The following is a 21,899-nucleotide window of genomic DNA, read 5'->3' as shown; positions in this document are numbered from 1 at the left end:
ATACCATGTGTCCCATGAAGAGGAATACGCGTTTGATTTAGTATCACTCACCTATCCCCCCACCAATTCTATTGAAACTTTTAATGAAAGTTCTAATATTCTGTTAAATTTTAACCTTCTAGGATTTATAGAAACAAATGGTGGCCTTTCAAATAAAAACATCAATTTCAGATAAATCACATTTTTTTATTCATTACAAAATAGCTGATAAAAATGATTAAAAAAAAATTATAATTAACTAAAATTATTAAAAACAGTTAGATAATTAGTCATAGTTGTGACTAATTATTAACTTGTTTTATACAATTTGAATAGCTGTTTTTAATCATTTTTACCAGCTATTTTGTAATGAATAAAAAATGTGGTTTATCTGAAATTGATGTTTTCATTTGGAAGCCATCATTCTATTTCTAAAAGTTCTACAAGGTTGAAATTTTCACAGAATATTTTCAGAACCTTCATTAAAAGGTCTGTAAAGTTTTAATAGAATCGGTGGGGGAATGGGCAAGTAATATTAAATCAAAAGTGTATACCTCTCTTCATGGGACAGACTGTATATAAACACACACACTCACACATGTGCATGCACGCACTTACATAATACAATAATATTACCCTAATGAATTTACCTAGCTACTAAATTCAGAAATTATTAAGCCCTAATACATTCATATTTTATATTGAAGTATGCATTATTTTGGAAATACACCTAAAAAAGTTTTTTTTACGTCTGAAACAGTTTTGCTTCAAATTAATGCAACTAAATTGCAAAAGTACTTGCTTGCATGAAAAATTCAACAAATACTTATGAATTTTCAAATTCTGTTCTACATATATTGTTTACATTTTACTGTATATATTTTATCTAGGGGTTTTACACATTTTCAGTGGTTTTTAAAAATGCTGACTATTAGTTATTGCAGCCTGATCAATAGATTTCATTCTTTAAGTGCTGTATATGAAAATAGTGGAAACTGCAGCAGCATTTTCCACATTTCTTTCCTTTTTTTAATCATTATAATAGTATATCAATTTAAAAATCATTATATATATTGCTTATAATATTCCATAGGTAAAATAGTCTTCCTATGAGGTCTCTAGGTGAGGACTCAAGTTACAGCGTAGAATGTTCAATGCTGAATAAAGGATGATGGATAAATTGAAAAGAAAAGAAAATTGAAGAAAAGCTAAGAAATTGAAAAGTAAAAGCTAGATATAACATAATAACAAAGTAGTAGGAAAAATATATTAAAAGACTTTGTAACAGAAATAAAAGAGGGGCTAGGCTTTCAGAATTTCATGTTAAGTATAAATTGATGACCATCAGTGGTGGCTCGTGTACAGGCACTGTGGAACTGCAGCACCCCTTATCTCCACTTGTTATTGATAACATTTAATATGATAATTTTTTCTTTAATTCTTTCTTTATACTTGAACAATATGTATAATCCTTAAGCATAATGTGAGTAGCCAACCCCCAGTTTATAAAAAAGATAAAAAGATTAAAAACTGTGCACTTCACAGTTCCAGCGGCGTGGTATATGGCTGTTGTGCGTATGCACACAGGAAGCTGCATGCAAGGCAGCGAGAAAGAGAGAGAGAGAACTATCGCTCCTGGAGTGCCGACTGTAGCATGCGGGTGAAAGGTAAGTTCTTTTTTATTCCACATGTGTATGAAACATTCCTTGTTCGTTCCCTTTTCCAGTTTAGACAGATGAAGGAATATGAAAGTGCTTTAGTTTAGTTTCAGTAGTGATCAGAAGATGGCAGAAAGCAAGGGCTCTTTGATTGCCATATCTGTCCAAAAACACGCTGGAAGGGCAAAAGATATGGTAATTATTAGTAAAAACGAATTATGTATTTGTTATTTGTTTCTGTCTACAAAGAAATTAAATTAAGCACCATTGGACTATAGTGTTTCTAAGTGGACATTTTATTAAGTTATAATTTATTAATACTAAAAAATATTATCTGTATTGATATTTTATTATTTATTTATTTATTATTGACATTTTATTATTTATTTAAGCACAATGTGCTTAAAAACAATGTACCATGTTTTTGAATGTAATAAAGTAAAGTGTAGAATTAGATTATTATGCTGCTTCCAGCTTATTCTATTTAATTTGTTTTTTTTGGTTCTTTTATTTTAAAGAAAACTTTAACCATAGCCTTTAAAAGGCTCAGAAAAAGATTTTCTGGAGCAGTACTCCCACTAATTTTAGCTACAAGCCACCACTGGTGGCCACAAACACCCTTTTTGAAAATTACAAAAAAGCATATACATACAGGGAGGGTCTCGTAGGTTATACGATCACCACTATAAAACCTTTACTTAAAGTTTTTTTACCAAATTATAGGCTGTAAAAAATATATTTAAAGGAGTTAAGGTAGTTAGGAAATAGACTAAAAGAAAATAAAGCTAAGTTAAAATAATTATTACAAATTCAGGCCTATAAATTACTGCAAAAGTAGAATTTGTTGAAAGCAAATAGATAAATTAAAAAAAGGGAATGAAGTAGAAGGTGAGATCTAGATAAAAAAATTAAGTTTGTAAAAAATCATGGAAAATATAATTGGAACTAATGGAAATCACAAAAATTCCTTTTAGATTGTCTAAACCTTTACTTCTTTCTCCCCTCTCTTTTACACCTTCTACTGATCTTTCTAGCACAGTTTTAATTAATCCTTCTCCCCTCTGATATGTCCCATCCAGTTAGCTTTCCCACCCTATTTTTCTAATAAAAGTTCTATTCCCATCAATGCTCCTCATTACTTTTTAATCGTTCACTTTGTCTGCCCATTTAATCTTCTCCAGCCTCCTCCAAATTTGAAATGCTTTCAGTATTTTTTGTCTCTATTTCCTAGTGTTTATGTTTTACATCCATGTAGAAGTGCACTCCAAACACTTCACAATGCTTCTCCAGCTCTTAACTCTACTTTATTACATAACCACTTCCTTCTGTTAAATGCTTCCTGAGCCACTGATACCTTTTTTTTTAACAAGATACCTAAGCATCTGAACTGTTTAACTCAGACTTCATTGGCTTATTGTGTCTCCTATTCCTTTTGTCTTCCTTTTTTTTAACCTACAGAACCACTGTTAAGTATTGCTTCAGAGGATGAAATAAATGATTTCTAGTCTGTGTGAAATGCCATGCCCAACCGGGAATTGTACCTGGGAGGGATTTCCTAACATTCATTTCAATCTCATATTCTGATAATAGTATCTTCTAATTTTGAAATATCTGTTAAAAATCCTATACTTCTTCTACTTTTCTTCTCTACCAACAAGTGAGAGAATATGTTAATTCTCCTCCTTCATATACTTCATCTTATTTTACTGCATTTTTTTATTATTTTTAACATCCAATTAAACAAGGTCAATGTTAGGCAGTGTTATTGTCTTTCTCTATCCTATCTGGTAAGATTCATTTTCTTACTTCTTTTCTTTATTCAATGTAAATAAACAACTGTCACGTTCCTCTTATTCATTAAATATAGTATATTAAGTTGGCTTATTACCAGCTGATTACTATTTATAACATTTAAAATTCATTATTGTAATATTAGTCTAGGTTAATATTCTACACCTCACATAGGAATAGTAATTATTGTAATAATCTTTTTACATACATGTATTCAACATTTAAACACATTAAAGAATACAATCTAAATATAATTGAATACTGTTTTCTTTATTTCAAATATGAACCAGTGCATTACAATAATAGAATAATGGGAAAACTAATGTGGACACTATTCGGATGAACATTTCGATCCTCTGTGGATTTGAAGGTTTATATGTGATATTTTAAATCATATTTTCATAAAGTTATACTCCTCAAACCTTCAATATTCAAAACATAATTAATACAAAAAAGGAATTATTTACAGTAATTAAAGGAATACGGTTATTAAAGGAATTATTTACGCTTATCTTCACATCATGAAAGAAAAATATCATTTCAATTAATTTTGTATTTAAATTATTATTGCTTAGGTTTATGTTATTTATTATATTTATATTGTTATTGATATATATTATTAAATTAAGCTTTTTGTATATTATGGACTAAGTCTTTTGTCACAATTACCACTAATTAGTCAACTTATCAAAAAGGTTAAACAAAATACAACGTATAAATCACATAATGATTATAAAGATAATGTTAGTGGCTGTAATTATGATGTAAAGGATATTTAAATGTATCACATTTTTTTTTTTGTCTTCAGTCATTTGACTGGTTTGATGCAGCTCTCCAAGATTCCCCATCTAGTGCTAGTCGTTTCATTTCAGTATACCCTCTACATACTACATCCCTAACAATTTGTTTTACATATTCCAAACATGGCCTGCCTACACAATTTTTTCCTTTTACCTGTCCCTCTAATATTAAAGCGACTATTCCAGGATGCCTTAGTATGTGTCCTATAAGTCTGTCTCTTCTTTTAACTACTTTTTCCAAATGCTTCTTTCTTCATCTATTTGCCGCAATACCTCTTCATTTGTCACTTTATCCACCCATCTGATTTTTAACATTCTCCTATAGCAACACATTTCAAAAGCTTCTAATCTTTTCTTCTCAGATACTCCGATTGTCAAAGTTTCACTTCCATATAAAGCGACACTCCAAACATACACTTTCAAGAATCTTTTCCTGACATTTAAATTAATTTTTGATGTAAACAAATTATATTTCTTACTGAAGGCTCGTTTAGCTTGTGCTATTCGGCATTTTATATCGCTCCTGCTTCGTCCATCTTTAGTATTCTACTTCCCAAATAACAAAATTCTTCTACCTCCATAATCTTTTTTCCTCCTATTTTCACATTCAGTGGTCCATCTTTGTTATTTCTACTACATTTCATTACTTTTGTTTTGTTCTTATTTATTTTCATGCGATAGTTCTTGCGTAGGACTTCATCTATGCCGTTCATTGTTTCTTCTAAATCCTTTTTACTCTTGGCTAGAATTACTATATCATCAGCAAATCGTAGCATCTTTATCTTTTCACCTTGTACTGTTACTCCGAATCTAAATTGTTCTTTAACATCATTAACTGCTAGTTCCATGTAAAGATTAAAAAGTAACGGAGATAGGGAACATCCTTGTCGGACTCCCTTTCTTATTTCGGCTTCTTTCTTATGTTCTTCAATTGTTACTGTTGCTGTTTGGTTCCTGTAAATGTTAGCAATTGTTCTTCTATCTCTGTATTTGAACCCTAATTTTTTTTAAATGTTGAACATTTATTCCAGTCTACGTTATCGAATGCCTTTTCTAAGTCTATAAACGCCAAGTATGTTGGTTTGTTTTTCTTTAATCTTCCTTCTACTATTAATCTGAGGCCTAAAATTGCTTCCCTTATCCCTATACTTTTCCTGAAACCAAATTGGTCTTCTCCTAACACTTCTTCCACTCTCCTCTCAATTCTTCTGTATAGAATTCTTTACCTCCTCTTCCTCAAGCTTCTCTAAATTACACCGATTCATCTGACACCTTTTCTTCAGGTTTTTAAACCCCAATCTACATTTCATTATCACCAAATTATGGTCGCTATCAATGTCTGCTCCAGGGTAAGTTTTGCAGTCAATGAGTTGATTTCTAAATCTTTGCTTAACCATGATATAATTTATCTGATACCTTGCAGTATCACCTGGCTTTTTCCAAGTGTATATTCTTCTATTATGATTTTTAAATTGGGTGTTGGCAATTACTAAATTATACTTCGTGCAAAACACTATAAGTCGGTCCCCTCTTTCATTCCTTTTGCCCAGCCCGTATTCACCCACTATATTTCCTTCCTTGCCTTTTCCAATGCTTGCATTCCAATCTCCAACTATTATTAAATTTTCATCTCCTTTTACGTGTTTAATTGCTTCATCAATCTCTTCGTATACACACTCTACCTCATCATCATCATGGGCGCTTGTAGGCATATAGACGTTAACAATCGTTGTCGGTTTAGGTTTTGATTTTATCCTTATTAAAATGATTCTATCGCTATGCGTTTTGAAATACTCTACTCTCTTCCCTATCTTCTTCTTCATTGTGAAACCTACTCCTGCCTGCCCATTATGTATCAATTAGAAAAAAAATTAATAGAATTAGGTTATACGACGAAGTCATTGGTCAACAGGGAAATTAAGTTTAGAGAATTCAATGTGGTAGATTTAACATAGCTTGCATCTTCATTTAATGTATTTGAAGAAAATCATGAAGACCTTAGGAATGTTTTTAAAACTGCTGTTATATTTACTGAAGATTCTGATGTATTTCAAAAATTTGTTAAATTTAAACTTTATATCTATTTTAAATAATAATAAATTACAATTCTTTCATTTGAATGTATTAGTCTTCTATTGCAAGATCAGCTATTGTAGAATTTCATATAAAAGTTTCATAAAGTTAATTATGAAATTGAGATTTTAAATTTGAGCTGAGATTTTAAAAGTGGGCTCCAAATTTGATGTCAACAGTAAATATTGTCAAGGTACATATTTCAATTACCACTATAAAAACTATAAATTAGCCAATATCTTGTACAGATGAAACATTTCATAAAAGCAGTAGTTCAGCGTTCTTTCCAGATAAAAATATTAATATATTATTTATTGTACATAAATTAAAAATATTGAAAAATCAAAGTTAGAAATGAAATTGAAGATATAAATAATAATTAGAAATTCTATTTAAAATAATGAAAATTCATATAAAATAAAAAAATTACACTAATAAAAATTTGAACATTCTTTAAACAATTCTAAAATTAAATAAAATAACCAATGAATATAATTTAGAATTTAATGAAAAGAATTTCTTTTCTTTAATGAAGAATAATAAGGAAAACTTTTTTTTTAATGAAAAGAAAAAGATTAAATTAATTAATCTTGCATTCATTCAATTAAGCTATAATGGGATGATTGATGAAGAAAAATGTAAAAAAGAAATCTGTTTAAACTTTATAGTAAACACAGCAATAATGCCATCTGAATCATTTAGTAACAATTAAAAATAATTCTGAAACTTTGGGTGATCTTATATGAATGATTATGATGGCCTGATGTAGAATAGATGATCAAAAGCTGACTAAACCAATGAAAAAACTGATGAATCAATTAGTAAATCATTTAATAAAGGATACAGATTCTGATTTCCTGCAGCATTTCTAAAGATCAACTTAGTAGACTTATACAGTGTCATTCCAAAACAGATGAATCAATTAGTAAATCATTTAATAAAGGATACAGATTCCGATTTCCTGCAGCATTTCTAAAGATAAACTTAGTAGACTTATACAGTGTCATTCCAAAACAGATTACCCTCTAATATAAAAAAATATATAAAAACAAAATTTAAGAATACAGAATAGGAATGATGATAAATGAAATGAATACAGGATAGGAATTTGATTATAAATATAATAGAAACAGAAACTATGTTTTTTGTACTAAGAAAGGTACTATTCTTACAATGATTCTATTCATAACAGTAATGATATTTTAAATAAATACTACTATTACTAATGGTAACATATCTATGTTAATTATATATAATTCATAAAAATAAATCAAACAACAAACATATACAATAAATTTAAATAAGAAAATAGTATAAACTCTATAAATATTAAGGCAGTTAATTCATTACTTGTAATACACCAGCTGCAGTTACAGTAAGTTACAGAACCACTATCATTAGGACACTATGTTATGGATGTTCACTTATGTCTGTCTGAACCCAATAACAAAAGGTTGAAATTATTTGCTTAGGCTGTTGGCAATTACTCCAAAACTTCTAGAATATTTATAGACAATGTGCAATGAGACACCAGATACGTATTTTTATGTATTAAGGTGTGATAAGATGCCAGATATGTACTCAATATATTAAGGTACAATGAGACACCTCTTTGAATAATCTCTGATTATTTAAAGATTTTATGCTGATTTCAAATAAGAAATCAAATTCTTCTATCAAGCTTAGTTTTTTGTAATTACCATTTTTATTTTCAGACAGTATCATGCGTGAACTCCATAAGCATAGCATTACCGCCAGATACATGGAACCTAGATGAAGATGGAAATGTTGAATCTTGTGCCGAAATTTCAGTAAAGATTTACATTGTATAAAGTCTTTTTCAGTGCTATTTTTGAACTGGTGGTCAAGTGTGTACCTTCCCCAGTTTCACAATCTTTCTGTATGAGAACTGTTACAACGGTTTTGCACCCTTATTGTTAAGAAAATTCATTCCTTAAATTGGTAGTCATTGGCTTAATTGATAATTTAATCGCGCAGTATAATTTTGAGGTCTTTAATGTTGCAGACCAGTTGGCCAGTTATGTTGGTATGGTTAACGGATGAAAGGCCTTTTCAGGTACAAATATTGTCATCACCAATGGTAGGGACATCCCTGGCAGGATCCTTGACTGGTATGTGGTTGACGATTGTTCTAGCGATCATCGGTTGATAGTTTTTGAAATAGCAGATGAGATGCGTGATAGCCATGAGGGACACTTTCCTGTTTACCGGGCGCGCTTCCTGCATAGGAAGGCGGACTGGATGAAATTCTCCTGTTTGTTGCAGTCCAGAATGGAGATTTTTATTCAAGACCTTGACTGTCTGCCATTAGATGTCCTGGCAGAAAATTTCACTTTTGCAGTGGTGGCACTGGCCAGGAACATATATCTGGTTGGTGGTGAATCGACTCAGAAGGGCAGCGCAAGCAACGATAGGGTGATCCCGATAGGCGTGCGGTCCTAATTGCGAATTACTGCAGAAGGAAGACTAGGTACTTTCATAGAATTAGGTCCTCCACATAATTTCTGGCCTACCTTTGTTCAGGAGCAGGGGAATAAACCCTTGGGGCGTTGTGTATAGAGCCCGTGGATATAAGCGTAGGAAAGTTGTTCTCTTGTCAGCTTTGTCGACCCGCGAGGGTGTGGTAATTGATAAAGACCGTGTCCTTAATATTTTTCTGAATGTTTTGCTCCCGGATGACACTATGGTGGGTGATGTTGCATACTACCGGCGTGTCAGGCGGGAAGTCGCGATTTTCGAGACCGACTTACAATCCTCTAAGGTGCAGGTGCGTCAGGTGATCTGTAGTATGGCACGGCACAAGGCCCCCGGATATGATTGTATCACAGTGGAGCTCCACGTCCGAGCACTTCTAGTAGTCATTGACCCTCTAACTGGAATATATAATAGGTTGCTCTTCGCCGGCCATTTTCCAGCGTGTTGGAAGCGTGGAGGTTTTTGAGAAGGTCCTATATTTTCGTATTAAAGTTAGATTGGACACTGATCATTTGTTAATGGACATCCAGTATGGTTTCCGACCAGGCAAGACTACTGAGGATGCCATGCTAAGGTGTTGGGTATAGCTTCCTTTAGTCCATGTAAATATGTATTAGGGCATGTCTGGGGCTTATCCGGAGCATTTAATAACTTACGGTGGCTCTCTGCCCTGCTTCAGATGCAGAAACGTAAGTGACCACGAAATGAATTGTGCTCTCAAGTTATTTCAGCTATCAGACCGTTTCCTGCATGATGGCGGCTCGGAGTTTCGTAAGACCTTAACTAAAGAATACCCTCAGAACAGTGTTCTGTACCCGTCTTTGGATCGTAGAATTCAATTCCATGTTACATTTAAGGTTGCCATGTGGTTGTCGTGTCGTCGCTTATGCTGACCACTCGCTGCTACTGACTGAAGGGGATTCGAGTAACGGGGTAAAGTTCCAAGCTGCTCATGCTTGCGAGGCAATCTTGATTGTGGAGTCTCCCACATAAGATGAATTTCTGCCCAGAGAAAACCACAATGATGTTGCTTAAGGGCCGATCGGCTGCTTCCCGAAGAATCCGGGTTCGGATGGCTGGGTCCCCCATTCGGTACGTTAATGCTCAAAAACACCTGGGTGTTTACCCTTCATGAAAATTTTTGGTTCAAGGAACATCTTCAGTATGTGGAAAAAAAGGCCACTGATGCTTTTTATGAAATCCGGTTATGCTTTTTATGGAGTCATTCATCCCTGGGGGTTGAATTACCATACCATGCGTATACTTTACAAAGGTGTCAGTAAAGCTGTTATGCTGTATGCTGCACCTGTCTGGACTCACCGCATGGCTTTTAGGTATTGTGCGGACATTTTTTTGCTGGCCCAGCGACTCTTCTTGCTGGTTGTTATAGGCAGTTACAGAACAGTCTCGCGGGAGGCAGTCTGTGTTGTAGCCAATAGTCAAACCAATAGATATCTTGGCTAATGAGCGTAGGGAACGCTATATTTCCAAGGTAAATAACCTGTTGACGTCAGAACGAAAGCAGGAGATTGAAGACCGAGGCCTTGCATCTTAGCAAATTAGATAGGACAAATCCCCCCACAGGTCACTACACACATGGTATATTTCTTATAGTGTCTGATTTAGGTGCTATTGGATGGGTCTCCCCCAATCGGTATATCACACAGTTTCTTTACGGGCACGGTGCCTTTCGGGCGAGTTTGACTAGGTTTCGTTTAATGGATTCGAGTCAATGCCTGGATTGTAGGACTGATGATACAGTAGACCATGTCCTCTACGTCTGTCCTCGATACGAGGTCGAACGTTCATGAACTGTTATGGAACTTAAGAGAATACATTCCTTTCTGGATCTACGTATTAACTGGATGATCCGCGAGGAATAGTTTATAGTGGCTGGTTTTCTTCGCGCCCTTGCGATGTGTAGGTCTGCAGAGGAAGTTTAATCGAGGTAATCGATCGTGGTAGGACCCCGAGTGGCTAGGGTTCCGGCTTAGGCATTGGATTGGTTGGAGGTAGGCGCATTGGTATCGTGCCACGGTTATATTGGTGGTGTTTGTGATTCGATTTGGGGCTCCCACTGTTGAGGGTGGCCGCGCCGCCGGGATACGGTAGCCCGTGCGATCGGGGGCGTGGCTTCATTCCACCGGTGGCGGTCCTGATCGTGACTTCGTAATGCCACGCGAAACTCCATAATGGAACCGGGTGGTGGTGTGGGGTTCGTCCCCGGCTCCTGCGCGGACGGGAATGAGGTTACGTTCCCCTTGTTAGGTGACCTAAATTGGCCCACTTATTTGGGTGTAGGTCTGAATTTCTATGTTGCTTAAGACTTAATTTTTATTTGTAACTCGTTCGTTTTCTGAGGCATTCACAGTCACGAACGCAGCTGTCAAATCTGGACTAGGTGCGGGATTCGCGCTTCCGCGGTTTTGGTCAGTTAGTTTGAGGGAATCATTTTAGGTTGGATGTGAGCATTTGAGGTCTATATTGAAGGCAAAATTTGAATTATATTTTACTGATGCTAATGTCTGCCGAAGCATTTACATCGGTGGCATCCCGACCGAGGCCTGGCTGATGACAGATATAATCAGTTAGAGGGCCTAAAGACAACCTCAGGTCTCGGAACGGAGGGGATTGTGTAGCGACCGGTAACGTCACAAGGTGGGTGGATATCTTCCCCTACTATATCAGCATTGAAGAAAGAGATCAAACATTTTTTAGAAAATAACTGAACCCCATTTAGTTTATCAGTCAGAGAATTAAATGACCTGGTCATGAAATAAAATTTATCAAAGAATCAAGCAGAAATACCTGGCATCAAGATTGAAAGAATAGCATTTTTTATAACCAAACGATAAAATAAATGCTTTCTGCGACAGTCAGAATTTGAACATTTCTTTCCAGTACAAAAACTTAGTACTGTAATGATGTGCAGGATTCAGTATGGGAAATAATTTTGTGCAGCTGGGACAGCAGGGATAGGAAAAATAGGAAAAATAATTGCATAAAAGAGCAGTGGCTGACTGAAGGTTTAGTCAGACATTAGTAAAACCAGAAGTTTCTTCCACCACTACACATTAAGCTAGGTTTATTAAAAAATTTTAATACAGTGGATTGTAATGATGCAGGGTTTGTTTCCAAAAAATAAATCCCCTAATGTGATGCTAAAATAAAGGTAGGTAGGTATATTTGTTAGGCCACAAATAAAAAAACTGAATGATCTTGCATTTCAAGTATGTTTGAATGACTTGGTTACTGCATGGAAATAATTTCAAAATGTGGTAAACAACTTCCTTGGAAACCATAAGGCCAATAACTACCAGAGAACTTGAGTGAATTCCTTAAAAACTACAAAGAACTTAATTTTGAGTAATATATCTTACATTCACATTTGTATTTTTACATTAACAATTCCTGTTCTATCGGTGATGAACATGGAGAATGCTTTCACCAGAAGATAAATACAATTGAAACATGATACCAGGGTATCAGGTAAATGGATCTACCTACAGCAAATTATAGCAGAAAATCCGAAAGAAATAGATTTAAGGTGAGCACAAATTGTATCTAATGTATGGTATATTACGTTCACCATACATTTTCTGTTTCAAAAAAATTTCAATTACAAAAATACTGAGCCTGATAGAAAAAATCTATTAACATATATGAAATCAGCATTAAAAAATACTAGAAGAATTGGCCATTCACTCATTTGTCAAAAAAAAAATTAATTTTGTTGACCAATGTAATTTACCAATGGCATCATAACTGCTCTGGCCATTGGATGCAAATTCCCAGCACTAGATTACTCTACTTTGATAATAATTGGTAGGAATCCATTACTCAGGCTCGCTATACCGATGTTACAATATTTATACATATAAAACAAGATTGTTTATCATTACTATAATAATTAATAATTAATAAAAATTATTAATTGTATAATAATTAATAAAAAATAAATGTATAAAGTATTCAATTATGTTATATAACTGTTGTGCATATTGGTTTAATTTGTATCATTCATTATTCTATTGTCAACTATTATAACATTTATATAATTGTGATAATTTACCTATTATTAATGTATGTTTATTTCTTTCTTTTTTTATTTAATGTAAATAAACAACTGTCATGTTCCTCTTATTCACTAAATATGGTATTATGTTGGCTTATTACCAGTTATAAACATGTAAAATGTATTATTGTAATAGTAGTCTAGGTTTATATTCTATATGTTCACACAGGAACAGTAACTTTTGTAATAAACACATTAAAGAATATAATCTTAATGTAACTGAGTATAGTTTTCTTTATTTTAAACATGAACCAGTGCATTATAGTAATAAAATAGTGAGAAAACTAATGAGGACACTATTCAATGAATACTATCAATGCACTCAGTTTGAGCTGTCTTTATTTTCATAGCAGATTTTCATTTTCTCTCAACTGTCATTCCTTGTGATGTTCGTATATTCTTTTTTTGCCAATTTACTTCATTTACATGCATAGACTTGCTTCACTTAATAACACACTTTATAATACATTGAGGGATGACTGAATTGGTGAGCATTATTGGTTATAACTTGCAAGTAAAAGATATTCAAATGAGACAGATATGGCAAAAAGGCATATCAATGCACTCAGTTTGAGCTGTCTTTATTTTCATAGCAGATTTTCATTTTCTCTCAACTGTCATTCCTTGTGATGTTCGTATATTCTTTTTTTTGCCCATTTACTTCATTTACATGCATAGACTTGCTTCACTTAATAACACACTTTATAATACATTGAGGGATGACTGAATTGGTGGGCATTATTGGTAATAACTTGCAAGTAAAAGATAGTCAAATGAGACAGATATGGCAAAAATGTATCTTTTATTTAGCTACAAAAACTTTAATTTTTCCATGACAAGTTTTCTCATTCCATCAATGAAAAATGCTTGTGGTCATCTGTCACTTTGTGACATTTTGTCCCATTATATTCCATTATTGCTGCCACTCATACATCACCATACATGTTACATAAAATTTGGTTGTCTGTGGAAACCATTTTTAAAGAAATAAAATTATACAAAGTTTTTATTAAATGTCAGAGGCATCACAAGTCACCACTTCTGAGTGGAAATTTTTGTAAAATTTCAACGTATATGATATATGGAATGTATATACTTCTATTAAGTAAAGTTTTCTTTTAATTTATTTGCATAATTACATGTAGTATTTTACAATGGATATAGAAATTAATATTAGAAGTTCAAAAAGAGTAACATAAAACTGCATTGTATAAAACCTGTTGTCTAATTTGAAACAAAAATCACCTTAAATCATGCACACTTGTAACTGTAAAACATGATTCCCTGTTGATGATTATGATATGTCTAGATTATGATGTGATATGTCTAGAAATGGAAGCTGAATTTTGGAATTTTTTGAGACAAATTGTCTTCGTTATTAATTTTAGCTGTTCTCATCAGTTTCGATTGCTTTTCCTAACAATTGCTACTTAGCTGTAGCCATCCCTAAGGCACATTCTGTTGGGTGTTTGAAAGTCATTAATTATACATGGTGCTTTTTCGGCAGGCGAAAAATAAAATTTTCAGCAAGTTAAAAGTGTAGCTTCTTCTTTTACCATAACAAATGGTGCTTTATTAGTGTTTGGTAAAAAATTGGGTTGTGATATATTGAAATATTACCACTTTGATTAATATGAAGAGATCAGAGGACTTGAAAATACCCCATTGTTTTTTTACCAGGACATAGATGTTTCCCATCTATTGCTCCTATCTACCGAAATTAAGCAAAAAATTAATCATTTCTTTGCAGAAATTATGCGTTTTCTTCGCATGATATAATTATTATTTCAATATTAAGTTTTTAAAATTTTAATTTTTATTTTATTACTTTAAAACATTACAGATTTGAATACTAGATGGTGAATACTGGTGTTTAGGTTTCAATTAATCACGCCTCAGGAATGGTTGACATTTCATTTATATTATCTGTTCAGCCTCCATACAATTTATTATAATTTTTTTTAGTAATTTTTTAACTTATTCCAATCAAATATATTATTCCAATGAAACAACTCAGTCATAAATTTTTAAATTATTTTTATTGTTATTTTTAAATATATCTTTTAACATATCTTAAGTTTAAATAAACTTATTTTTAATATATTTAATTTTTTTTTTACTGTTTAAAAATAAGTTTTATTTGGTTATGAATTTTTTTATAATTAATTTTTAATTATTACCCACATATATTAATAATACCCTACATATATAATTATAATATAGCTATTATAGTTTTTACCACTCGACAATCCTTTTTTTCAGTAGAACTTTTACACTTACGTTTTCGACTTCAGACGATTCTGATGAACTCTCACTTCCCAAATTGAAGTTCAATTTGTTGTTCTATCAGTCCTTGCAGTTTTTATGATACTCATCTTCATTTTTTAACATGTTCGCAGCATGACAAGAGTCCTCGACTGAGAGTTCTGTGTAAATTGTACATTTTCGGCTGCGATCCGGTTCTTCACCCGTGCCCATAATATCTCAATTACGATACGCGGGTAGGCATATCCCGCCTTACTCCAATATTTTGTTTTCAGATGATCTTTATTTTTTTGTCTCATACAACTGAACTTTGGTCAAATTGTCATGGAATTATAAGCTGTTAGTCCGCAGCCAGTGATTTTTTTTGTTGATGCTGAATTCGGTGCTCGACTTTATTCAGCATTGTGGCAATTTTATCTAAAATAACGACACTGTTTACCGGCAAGTTAGGCATTAATTTTTTCTTTTATCCACTTTAAAAAACATGTGGCAGTTCATCCGAGAATGAAAAATCACCTGAGGAAGATTTGGCTTTCCATACTGTCAAGCAGTTGAGAACGAATCCCATTTCACCACTGGCTAATACGAAGCTAATTTCACCAGTAATTTGATAAACTGTTCTTTTTGAGACTCCTGTGGCACATGCAACACGTTCAATAAATTTTTTGGGGGTCACTAACATTCAACTGCAGCTTCCCTTGTCATGTAATTAAAAAAATTGTGTATAATTTCTTTCTCTTGGCAGTGAATGTCTTTTCGGTGAATATTATTTCCTACGTAAATTAGACATAATATGCTAAATAATAAAATCAATTCACTACTGTAAGAATAGAGCTGACAAAAATTTACTAATTTAACACGAATAAACTACTTATAAAATTTCACTTAAGACTACTTTCAAGAATTCAAACTCAAAGAACGCTATAATGGACGACAAACTTGCTCTTCGGACCCACACAATTATTAACTGGCCATGTTTTAACACATGTTGAGATGGCTGGTACTAGACAGATCAAATACGTAAAAAATTCATTAAATTAGAGTAACAAAAAAGTGAGAATTAACGATTTAACAAAAAAAGTGAGAATTTATTTTAAAAGATTCTATAGAGATTTAAATTTTTTAACAGAAACCTGAGTCTTAAAACTGCCCGCCAAAAATCATATGATTCATGTTATTGTTTGTAATTTAATCTATAATATAAAAAATATATATACGCAACTGCAAATATACACAAGATTTAATGTTTCATTTGAATGTTTAGAATGACACATCGTTCGGTTATTATTTACAGAAAGATGAATAAGAATGTTTTTTTGAGTATCACTCATAGCCATAACTAGCGTCCGGTTGTTCGCCACTCCAGAACAAAGTGCGAAGAACGTAGCATAAATAGTAAGCCTAACAATAATCAGCAACAGCCGATTAGTCTGCATAATATTGCATAACATGTCTACTTCAGTATCTAATAAATTTAATAATATATAAACTCGGAATTAAACGAGTAACTAATACATATGACGTGTAAGTTGTTTATTGATTGGAATAAACAATCGTACCGTTTAAACAAAAGACTGTCTAATCTAATAGTATTATAAACCCTTGTTCGTTAGGCAACTAGATATACATACTGTCATCAGATCTGCAAATTTCAAATTTCCTTCAACGTAATCGAGCAATAGAATGAATATCGATGTATCGAAATGAAAATATCGTATCAATACTATACAGATACATTAAGAAAATGTATCCAACTGCAAGGTTATTAACATAAATTTTTAACATCTATAATTCGCTGTTCTACTAACTTAATTTGCTGTTCAAATTCCTTAATAATTATTCCAGTACTTTTTAAACGTAACAATGAAGAAATCAAAACCTGGAGACGGTATTAAGTCCTTAAGAACTTCAACTGCATTTCGTGTGCTGAATTTTGAACTTTATTCTACACCAGTAAGTTTAAATTGGATTAATTTTGTGTGCTACTTTAACATTTTAAATTTCAAAATTAAAATTGAATATTTTAAATGTTTGTCCTGATATTTTTGAAATTCCGATTTGGGAATTTTATAATTCCCAAATGTTCTATAATGTGAAGGGCAGAATAAAACAAGTAAATAAATGTATTTTATTCTCTTTAAGTTTATAGCCTTAATTCTAAACTATGGTTGTGAGCTAATACTCATAAAAGTTTTTAGAGTTACTTTTTTTATTGCTGTTAATCAGCATTCGAATCAAGAAATATTTTTTCATTGATAATCATGACGAGAGATAATTATATCTCCAAAGGATTCTTTTGTCATTATTTACTCCTTAAGCACAAAATATGTGCTCCTAGAGAAGAGGCAGTATTTTATTGAGATTTTGCTCTTATTATTGTTGTGATAAATACAAGCTACCTCAAAATGATGTATTATCTGTATTAATGAGAATAAGTACTAAGAGAAGTAATATAGATAAGAACTTTTTAAGTTGGTTAAATTAAAATCTAGTACTTTTATACATTATCACAGTATTATAAAATTTTAAAAACAACTTATCAAATTCCAATTTTTCCTCAAGCACTTTCGGCTATTCTGGCATCTTCTTCTTGAGGAGTATAATAATTATGTAAATATCTTGAAAATTTAACAACTGATCATCATTTTGTTAAAATTCGTCAAAAGTTAGTTTTAAATCTTAGGTGACTACATTATAATGATATAATAGTTATTATACCAAACAGTGCTACGTTCTAAACTAAATTATCACAATAACAAAATTTGCATTATTTCCAGTAGGCAAGATCAGGCAAGCTTGGTGAATAGCTGAACAAACCATAATTTATATATTTGTGAATTTTATTTCATAACTTTTTTTTTAATTTCAATTATTTCCGTTAGTATTTTCTGTTTTAATTCATTAAAAATTGTTTGCTTTTATTAACTTATTTTTTTCTCTTGTTTACTAAGTTGTAATTTACTAGTGAAATGATTATTGATTATATGCAGCAAGTTAATGGATTATATGACTCCTTGAGTGTAGTAAAGTACAGCGTGGATGGTTATTGTTCATATGAAGGTTATAGTTTTGAATATAGGAAAACTTTTTTTGAATTTATAATTGTAATAAAATAACTATAATGTTATTTTATTACAATTATGTTGTTGATTACTTTTCTTTATTTCAAGGAAATTGAAAAATATGAAAAAAATTTAGTAACATTGTTCATCTGTTTTCAGAACAAAATGATAATGGCAGCTGGTCTTCTGACCATGGGATTATGTTCTGGCTATATATTTTACATGCGCAAGAAATATGAAGGCATGGGGTATTACTCAGCTGTCAGTGAAAATGGAAATGAATTATATTTGCCAAAGAAATCAAAGTGGGATAATTGATTTTAGTTTTGATTTACTGGTCTCAGTAATGTAATCTGTTACAATTTATTTGTAATATAAATAAGGTATTTGTGTACAAAGTTAAAATATTTTTGCAGAAAATAAATCATACAGCGTGTGTTATAAGTTTGAATTTTTTTATCAAACTATTTACAACTTCTAAAATCGTAAATTTATTTTATTTACTTTATTTAAATTCTCAATCATTGATCAAAGTTAACAAACCATATTATCAAAACTTATGTTTTTCAATAACTCTCAGTCACTTTCAGTGACTAGACAAATTAATATGAACCCAGAATCTTTCTACCAGCCACCATTTTTGAAAAATTTTAATTAAAGGATTTTTTCATTTTTCAGTGTATAATTAGTATTTTAAACTCCTATTGTATTTTGTTAGGTCATTTTTTATTGTTTAACTTTTTTGACATAATTTGTAACTATAAATAAACTATACTAGGCAAAGAATTAAATCATATCAGTCACATATTATGACATCATATCTAATACTGAAGAGTGAGCCATCATGGACAAGATTAATCATGTCTGTGCAGGTCAAAACATGTAGCTGAAAACACAGCTGTGCTGTTTGTATTAAGCGCTGGATTTAGGAATGAATTGATTTTGATCAGTCTTAATTTTGTTAACAGTGCAATGTCATAATGTCTCAAAATTGTGTAAATAATGTGCATGCCTTTTTTTATGTATGTGAGTTTATTGTAAAATCAAATGGAAAAAACATTACAACTTTAATTAAAAAAGCATATCATTTGTACTTTGAGTGTAAAATTGATGATCAGGGCTTCTCATATAATATGCACTAATTGTTCTGTAGATTTTAAGAGGATGGCTGAAAGGTACATGGAAGGCTTTGCCATTTGGTGTACCTGGTTTGGTGTGAATGAAAACATCATGTAACCAATTGTTAGTTTTGTTTATATCTGGAATTTCTAAAAAATCTAAAACGTAATGTAAAATATCCTTCATTGCAATCAGGCCTGTACCTCACAGTGAAATTATTCCAGTTCCTGAGCCACCTGTGAATGTATGTTTCGAAAGCAGTGATGAAGAATCAGGCAGTACTGAAGAAAACAATGATTTTGATTTTCAATTATCTTCCAGTATGCCACATCTAAAATCACAATGTGAAGTAAATGACTTCGTTAGGGATTTAAATTTATCAAAAAATCAAGCTGAACTATTAGGATCAAGACTGCCAGGTTGGAATTTACTTAAAAAAATACAAACATTTTGGGCTTTCGAAGCCAACAGAAAGAACCTTGTTGATGAAAATAATTTGGTTTAATCCAAAAATATTGATGAGCTTATGTTGCAGTTCAAACAAGTTAATAAACCTGAGGACTGGCAACTTTTTGTAGATTCATCCAAATATAGTTTAAAAGTGGTTCTACTACACAATGGTAACAAATATCCTTCAATACTAATTGTTTATGTTATTAATTTGAAAGAGACATATGATGTGATGAAAGATGTTCTTGAAAAAATAATTTACAAAATACATTGCTGGAACATATGTGGTGATTTGAAAGTTATAGCTATTTTGTTAGGCTATATTAAGTACATGTGTTATTTTTGTGAATCAGACAGCCAATCTACAGATAAACATTATGTTATCAAAGAGTGGAAGAAATGAGACAACTTAACTCCAAATGGGGAAAAATATTAATCATGAGCCTGAACCCAAAAAATATTTTTACTCCCTCACCATACCCCCATTCTGTAAAATCAATGAAGGATAGTCCCAGATTTTTGTACATCAGACAGAAATTTCCGAATGTAAGTAAAGGAAAAATTAAAGAAGGAATATTTGCTGGTCCTCAAATACGAGAGTTGGTCAAAGATGATGTATTTAACTCAATGTTAAAATATATAGAAAGTGCAGCTTGGGCTTCATTTAAAGATGTTTGCAAAAATTTTCTCGGCAAACAAAAATCTGACAATTACCATGATATTGTCAATCAACTTCTTACTTCATACAGAGCTATGATATGAAAATACATTTCCTCCACTCACATCTGTATTTTTTTCTGGACAACCTCGTAAACACTATACGTTTCTATTAAGACATTTCGGTGATGGAAAGCCGCTATAAATGGAAATGGAATTTTAACATGCTAGCCGATTACTGTTGGACATTAATGTGAGGCTATTTACAAAAAAAAGCATCAGCCAAATCATTCAAACACAGGTATGGCCATACAAATTTATACATTTTACAGATTTTAACTGTATTTCCCCTTAATTTTTTTTGAAGCATAATTTATTTATAATAATTAATTTATTTATTTATTTATTCATAATTTATTTGTTCTCCCCACAAATCTTCCCACCCATCTGGTCAGAAGCCATTTTCATATCCACACTTAAAGCTGGTAGAGACAAGCCATGCTCAGACTACTGACCTATCTATCTCCTTGGAGTGTTTTGTTCAGTGATGGAGGCTCCAGAACAGTATGGTTTCCACCAACGATGATCTTCCATTGATCATCTGGTATCACTGGTTACAGCTATTTTTCTTTGACATCAGGAGGGTGTATGACACAGCATTCTAAACACCCTTAAAGAATAGAGTGTCGTGGGAAAATATGCTTGCCCTTATTAGGAGTTTCCTGAATGTCCGTACATTCCATGTTTGTGTCGAGTAGCATCACCTTGAAGAATGGAGTGTCTCAAAGAAGTGTAATAAGTGCCACCTTGTTTAGTATAGTCATCTATAGTATTACTAATGTGTGCAGTCATTTCATGTTCTCTATTTGTTTGATGATTTTGCTATATATATAAACAGCCACAACTGAGACATAAAATTGTTTAGGACTGCTAAAGAATTTTATATCTCACCTTTCATCTGTTTCACATTCTCAAAAATCTTTTCTCGTCTAGAGACCCTTTCGCTCCACAAGTCCCTCTCAATGGAGAGCCAGTTGCTATCTCTCCTAACATTACATTTCTAGATTTACTTATTGACAGTCATCTTACTTGGATCAAACATGTAAAATAAAAGGCGAGATGTTTAAAAATTCTACCTATTTAGTTCGGTCCCATTTGGATTATGGTTGCATTGTCTACTCTTTAGACATGTCATACCATGATTAAGATGCTAGATGCTGTACACTTCTTTTCTTCATCTTGCAACTGGTGTGTTTAGATCAAGCCCTGTTGCAAGCATAGCTGAGCATCATCGCTTTGGGATAGGCGGGACCAGCTGTTAACATCTTTCTTTGCCTGTCTTAAAGAACAAACAAATCATCCAGTTCTTAAAGCAGTCCTTGCAGTCCCTCTTTTCCAATGGTATGAAAACCATCCACGTAATACAGTGCCAATGGTTGTCCATACCAGGCATTTAATGTGCCTTTTAAATTTT

At 32.3% G+C, this 21,899-nt stretch overlaps 1 protein-coding gene across 1 annotated transcript; it reads left to right on the top strand.

Annotated features, from left to right (window-relative positions):
• The first annotated feature begins 16,838 nt into the window (after window positions 1–16,838).
• LOC142320187 (small integral membrane protein 8) lies at window positions 16,839–18,643 on the top strand. Its single transcript, XM_075357874.1, has 2 exons — window positions 16,839–17,090; window positions 18,359–18,643. The coding sequence occupies exons 1-2, from the start codon at window positions 17,001–17,003 to the stop codon at window positions 18,515–18,517; spliced, it is 249 nt and encodes an 82-aa protein (XP_075213989.1). The 5' UTR covers window positions 16,839–17,000; the 3' UTR covers window positions 18,518–18,643.
• Window positions 18,644–21,899: the final 3,256 nt, after the last annotated feature.

This window comes from Lycorma delicatula, chromosome 1, assembly GCF_047948215.1.
Source record: "Lycorma delicatula isolate Av1 chromosome 1, ASM4794821v1, whole genome shotgun sequence".
NCBI classification, from domain to species: Eukaryota; Metazoa; Arthropoda; class Insecta; order Hemiptera; family Fulgoridae; genus Lycorma; species Lycorma delicatula.
The sequence above is the reverse complement of the archived record's forward strand: the minus strand, read 5'-3'. Positions and strand labels throughout refer to the sequence as shown.

Excerpts from the sequence above, each read along its gene's own strand:
- LOC142320187 (XM_075357874.1), top strand. The coding sequence starts at position 17,001 with ATGAAGAAATCAAAACCTGGAGACGGTATTAAGTCCTTAAGAACTTCA. Across the intron at positions 17,091-18,358 it reads TTGAACTTTATTCTACACCA|AACAAAATGATAATGGCAGC; the intron begins GTAAGTTTAAAT and ends ATCTGTTTTCAG.